At 37.3% G+C, this 6,231-nt stretch overlaps 1 protein-coding gene across 1 annotated transcript; it reads left to right on the top strand.

Annotated features, from left to right (window-relative positions):
- Positions 1 to 246: 246 nt before the first annotated feature.
- Positions 247 to 1,675, top strand: LOC121643990. Its single transcript, XM_041991659.1, has 2 exons — positions 247 to 787; positions 897 to 1,675. The coding sequence occupies exons 1-2, from the start codon at positions 327 to 329 to the stop codon at positions 1,444 to 1,446; spliced, it is 1,011 nt and encodes a 336-aa protein (XP_041847593.1). The 5' UTR covers positions 247 to 326; the 3' UTR covers positions 1,447 to 1,675.
- The last annotated feature ends 4,556 nt before the right edge of the window (positions 1,676 to 6,231 follow it).

Genomic DNA, 6,231 nt, shown 5'->3' with positions numbered 1-6,231 from the left:
CTAAATCTCTAAATCATCATAATTTCTACAAGAAAATCATCGCATTTTGCATTATAATGCTTATCTTTTCCAGAAAACCCTAAGAATATACAAGACCTTTTGCACACACACTCAAGATGATTGTCTAACTGCTATGTTGTCTCATAATAATTATTTGTGGCAGAAACAGGCTTCCATAGCAGATAGACAAGTGCAAGGTTAATTATTAATACAGTCCTGGCTATATCTGGGATGTCCACAGATGGAAACATGCAGACTATGATAAGCAGTGATTGCAGGTATATTTCTTTTATTTGACAAACCCCTGACTACATTTTCATAACAGAATGGGCAACATGCATTGTCCTGCTGAAGATTCAGCCCGCCTGGCTGCTGTTGCTCGAGTCATCTGCCCTTTCCCAAACTACACCCCTCATCCTCATTTCACCAACATGCTGAGCATCAACTCTTCACATCACCTGAAGGAGCACTACACAGCAGTTCAGAGCTCTCTGACTTCCAAGCAGCTGGAGGACTTCACCCAGGGCCTGAGGACCACTTTTGGCAGGGAGGGCAAGGTGACTCTTGGTGGGGTTGGAGTAGTGGCCCTGTCTCTCGCTGTGCTGTTTGACACACTTGCCAAAACAGTCAAGGGAGAACTGGTGTCAGACTCTGAGCCCATTCCAGGTTTGTTCGTTAAAAATCCAAGGGGATACTACCCACCTCATGTCTACACCATAAGCAAATACCTGAGACTGGTACCACATATTGCCAACAACCCCACCAGGATGAAACAGGAGACGGAGAGGTAGGCACAGAATGGTATATTTACTTTATGTACTAGGTTGTAAACATTTAGTTTGCCATGCGTGACTATGTGATCTAATGTGATTGTGTTGTCTATCTCTTCCATAAAGGTGCATAAAGCATTTAGATGCTGATACACAAGTTCTAAACCAAATGGGAGAAAAACTACAGCACACTACTGAGGACATCACAGTGATTAATTTCATGCTGGTATATCAAGTCACATTGTCTTTGTTCGTTCATCTCAACCGAATCAACAATGGTACCAAAGATGACGTGAACAGATTTCGGCAAACACAGGTAGACAATAAAGGTGAAGGCATCTTAAATTTCAACTGTGATCCAGAGATAGCTGACACAGAATTTTTGGCTGAAGTGGAGAAATCTGACAACTACACCAAAGAATCCCTTCAGAAATGCAAACCAAAGATTACTGCTGTTGGGGAGCGGAGCGACCCAGAGTCATGGCTGCTCCATGTTGCAGGGATGGAATTGTCAAATTTCATATTACTCAACTTTGGTGCAGTGATATTAAGCTTCTCTGGAGACTTGCTTACCCAAAGAGAGGATTTTGACCTGAGGACGAATGCACTAGGAACATGGTCTGCTGACCAGTTCTTGAAATTCCAACACAGTGCAGTATATCCCCAGGAGAATTAAAAATGTTAATGATTAATATGTTTTCAAATTGTTGCTTTTTCTTCAGTAAACAACAGGACAACATGAAGAATTGCTGTTACACTTTTCTGCTTTGATTTTGAATTGTCATCACATGTACAAATATTTTCAAAGATGTAAAACAATGCAGCTAAACTATACTGTTATGATTACTGACTGTTAGAACGATAATAATAAAATCTTTCAAATAAAAAGGATAGTGTTTTTAGCCACAAAGTTTTTCGTGTCTTTCCTTTTAAACCTTGTTATTTTCTTTATAGTGAACCTGTCAACGAGTAGGTTTACTTCACAGGGTCAGTTACCATGGTAACAGACTCAGGGTAAGACTTATTTCTCTTTGTAGAATGGAGGATCCTGAGTTTCCCTCAACTCAGGGTTAACATACTTAGGCCCTGATCTATTAACGCTTTGCGTGTATTAAAACAGGTGCAGACGGCTTTGCTCCGCTAAAATCGGCCCAAGCTTATCAAAGCCGCAAACATGGAACTGCGTCAGTTATCCTGGCAAAACTGCGCCGCTCTCCACTTTGCGTTTCTGAAGCTACTGCATATGCATTATGGGCGTTCCGGCCAGAAATTGCACATTAGTGGGAGGAGACTATGCAAATAAATCTGGTTTGCGCAGCAGTGGGATTCATGTAGCCCGCAAATAGTTTGCGGTGTTTATGTTTGCTCTAAAAATAGCGTTTCTGAAAAGCAGGTGCTAATTGGCACAACAGTATAACCGCAATGGCTGCAGTAATAATTTTAAGGAGGAGGCACAGACACCATGAAAGGCGACTAAGATAATGCATTTTTTTCTATTATATTAATATATTTAGAATGCCAGAGAAGAGGATTGTGGAGACGATCCAGCGTTGCAATATTAGAATTGCTGGATAAGTTTAAAGACTTTATCATGCCTGTCTTTTATTATTATTATTATTATTATTATTATTTCTTTTAAACCTTTATTATTTCTTATTTGTTCCTTGCATGTTTTTATATGTACAATACCTTGGTTCCTAAAGGTTGTTGTTAGTGTGCCTTATAAATAAATTGAACTTGAATATGAAACTATATTGCAGCATTTCTGGTGATATTTAAATTCTTCCCCTCTAGCTCAGCTAGATTTTTGTTTGCCTCCTCCACTAATATTTCGACTTCAGTTGGCTCGAACTTCATTTTACGTTTTCGTCCACCTGGCTCTCCGGATCCCTCCATGACGAAGCAACAGCGCCGCTAAATCCTCATTTAAATACTGCTGTTTGCTCCGCAAATGATAACAGGAGCAGTCTTAATAGATCAGGCGCTAATCGTAGAAACATAACCAGAGCAAAACTGCGCAGCAAATGTTAAATAGCGCAGCAGTTTTGCCCTCGTCATAACTCAGCCCCTTAGAGTTTAAAGTTTAACCAGCTGTTTGGAACAGGCCCCTGAACTGAGATTTCTATTGTTATGTAACAGGAAAAGACTTGACACATATGATGGAAGTAGATGGAGATGTGCAAATAATGGTCCTTTGCAGTGACCAATACTACAGCTATTTTATTATTATTATTATTATTTTCTATAAAATGAAATAAAACAGAGTAAAACTCACCAATCTGATCCACAACCAGGAATAAACTGAATGAGTGGAGGTGGGGGTGTTGCTCTGGTTGTCTGTTTTTGTTTTCGCTCTTTCTCTCGATTGTGAAGGTAGTAAAAACAATATTGGTTTAAAAAAAAAAAAAGAATAAATCGAATTTAATCTTATCCATGTTACATGCATACTAGGCATGAATTCCCATACATGACTGACACGTTGTCACAAGTTTACTATCTCGATCTCACATGTTAATCCGTAGCCATGACTTAGTAACGTGTGGCCTCAGCTTGTCATCTGTTTCATTTAACAGTTAAAAGACTAAATGCGGCCAAAAATCATTCTAAGCGTCTTAAAAAAGTACTGGGAACTCAGACAATGGTATTCAAGATTGAAGATTGCCTTTATTGTCACTGTGACAAAAAAATACAACATCATGAAAAATTCCACTAAAGTGCTAAAAAAACATATGCACAACCAGCCAAGCACCCACTACACCCTACAACACACAATTGCACACATTTATAAATTATAAGTAACCCAAATTATGAAAACAATGATAATAAAATATTTGCACATGATCCATATATTATTAATTCTATTCAAGGCGCTGATTGCTGTGGAGAAATCTTGAATCTTTTCGTCTTGATCTATAACACCTCCTATGCCCACATGGTGGCTATAAAAGGTCAGGTCAATGCCTATGATACATATTCATCACATCATTTCCATGATGGCTCAGGAAGGAAAAAGAGGAAAGAAGCGGAATTTTTTGGGGTGGTAGACTGAGAAAAAGTGTGTAAAAGTGTAAAAATGTTTACTTGGTGGGAACGGCGTGGACATTACTTGTGCCAGAAATTCAGAATAGTGGCAGCAGGTGGCAGATTCTGTCATCACAGTGTCAGAAGGCAAGACACGCCAGAGGTATCAGAACGTGTGGCTGGATATCTCAGTCAGTAGGGCATCCGTCTGTCATCCTGGAAATTGAAGTTCGAATCCCACAGGAGTAAACAGTAACACCTTCCAGTTGGGGCCTTAGGCAAGACGCTACAGCCTGTAGTAAATTGTTTTGGAGAAAAGTAGCTGCTAAATGACAGTAATGCTGCAGTCTTTTGTTTTAATGTATAAAATAAATATGTACAGATACATCTGAGATTAGTACCGGTTTATTTAGTGTTAAATAATTTTTTTTTTTTATAGTTCCTGGGTGTTCCAACTAGTTTGGTGGTGCTGCAACTGTGTTTGGAGAGGGTGAGACTAGAGACTCCATGCAGCATCATAGCAGCCGTGTCCTCAGAGGAAGACCTGCGGGTGAAGAGGGACACGATCGCCGCTATTTACAGACTCTCCACCTCATCATTTCCTTGATTTTATTCTGTACCAAAGGTGTCGCAGTTTCATGTTTTTCCAGATTATGTGCGTATGCCATTGTTAGAGTGTGCACGGAGGTCTGAACATTCTCCTGCCATGTTTGGTTTTTATAAATTCCAAAAGTTGACCATATTTGGCATATGCCAGTTTTTGTACCCAGCCTTATAAATGAGGCCCCAGGTGAGGTTGTTGGAGAAGCAGATGTCCAGAAATGTAAATGCTTGGCCCGTCTCCTGTCTATGGTGCCAAGTTTAAAAATTCAGTAAAAAAGTTGGAGATAACACATTTTCAGTATTTATCTCACGTTTCTCACATTTAGTACATTTTTTCCTACATTTAACACTTTTAACCACCTATATATGGGTCAAATAGAACATTAAATCTGAATATTACATCTAAATCCAAATGCTATAACTAAATATTAAATCTAAATCTAAATGTTGTTATATCTAAATATTAAATATATTTAAACCTTAAATAATATATGTAAATGTTTAATCTTAAATCTAAAAGCAAAGTCTTATATCTAAATACTAAATATTATATCCAAAAATTAAATCTAAATCTAAATTTTATATGTTATATCTAAGTGTAAATATTATATTTAAATCTTAAACAATATATCTAACTCTTGAATCTTAAATCTAAATGCTAAATATTATATCTAAAAGCTAAATATTATATCTAAAAGCTAAATATTATATCTCAATCTAAATGTTTAACCTAAATGTTTAGAAGATATGCTAACTGACCCCACCCCTTTAAACTTCAACCAATAGCAAGCAAGGAAACATGCGTGCACACACCTACAAGCACTCCCTGTCGGGATGAAACCTAATGGGCTCGACACACGGGGGAAACAGGCGAAACTCATCACTACCCTGGTGAAACCAAACACACGGGACGTGACAAACAGCAGCAACAGCAGCAGTGTTGTGCATCGTGCTCTCTAATCGCTTTTCTCCAAAATATTTGATTGGTTATGATATTGGAGGTAATTTTGATACTTTCAAACCAGTTCGTGACAGACATGAAGGATGCACATTTATTTTTAATTTTTTCAAATAACATTTTGGGGACATTTACTGTTAGCTTGCTACTTAGCCGTAGCTCATGTCCAATGGCAAAATTATCCCTATCTCCTCATAGTGAAGAATCCTTAAAAAAAAAAAAAAAAAAAAAAAAAAAAAGGTAATAATACCTGGATCCATTGTTGATCCGGATCCAGAAAATTAATTACTGTTTCCTTATTCTATTTCTGGGACTCCATGACTCATCAAAATCCGCCCATAACATTTTGAGTTATGTTGCTAACACAGACAAACCAACACCATCTAAAACATAGCCTCTGCCATGGTGGTATAATAATAAATTGAAACATTTAAAATATCCATGTGTTTTCATATCCATATGTGTGGTCTCATGTTACTGTGACTATGAAACAAATATTGTCAAATGGTTAAGTCAATATAGCAATACACCAAAAAAGCACAGTAAACTATATTTCCTACCCCTGTATTTACTAGTTAAATGGTAATGAAATAAAACACAAATGTCCTCCAAACTACTACATTTTTTTGGTCTAGCAGACCAGTTGCAAACATCTGTTGTGAAACTAAGGAATTTGATGATCACATTAGGTGTTTGGGGTAAGAACAGACTAATCAAATTAGTTGAAGTGGATACAGGTGCCCAGTAAAAAGAAACTTATTATCTAAATTCAATACTTGTTTAATAAACTTGGCTACATTAATATCAAATCAGTTAACTACTTTTGTGTAATAATACTAAAGTATAACATTAATGAAACAAATAGACTTATTTAAATTG

The sequence above is a fragment of the Melanotaenia boesemani genome, chromosome 8 (genome assembly GCF_017639745.1).
Source record: "Melanotaenia boesemani isolate fMelBoe1 chromosome 8, fMelBoe1.pri, whole genome shotgun sequence".
Lineage (NCBI taxonomy): Eukaryota > Metazoa > Chordata > Actinopteri > Atheriniformes > Melanotaeniidae > Melanotaenia > Melanotaenia boesemani.
The sequence above is the reverse complement of the archived record's forward strand: the minus strand, read 5'-3'. Positions and strand labels throughout refer to the sequence as shown.

Excerpts from the sequence above, each read along its gene's own strand:
- LOC121643990 (XM_041991659.1), top strand. The coding sequence starts at position 327 with ATGGGCAACATGCATTGTCCTGCTGAAGATTCAGCCCGCCTGGCTGCT. Across the intron at positions 788-896 it reads ATGAAACAGGAGACGGAGAG|GTGCATAAAGCATTTAGATG; the intron begins GTAGGCACAGAA and ends TCTTCCATAAAG.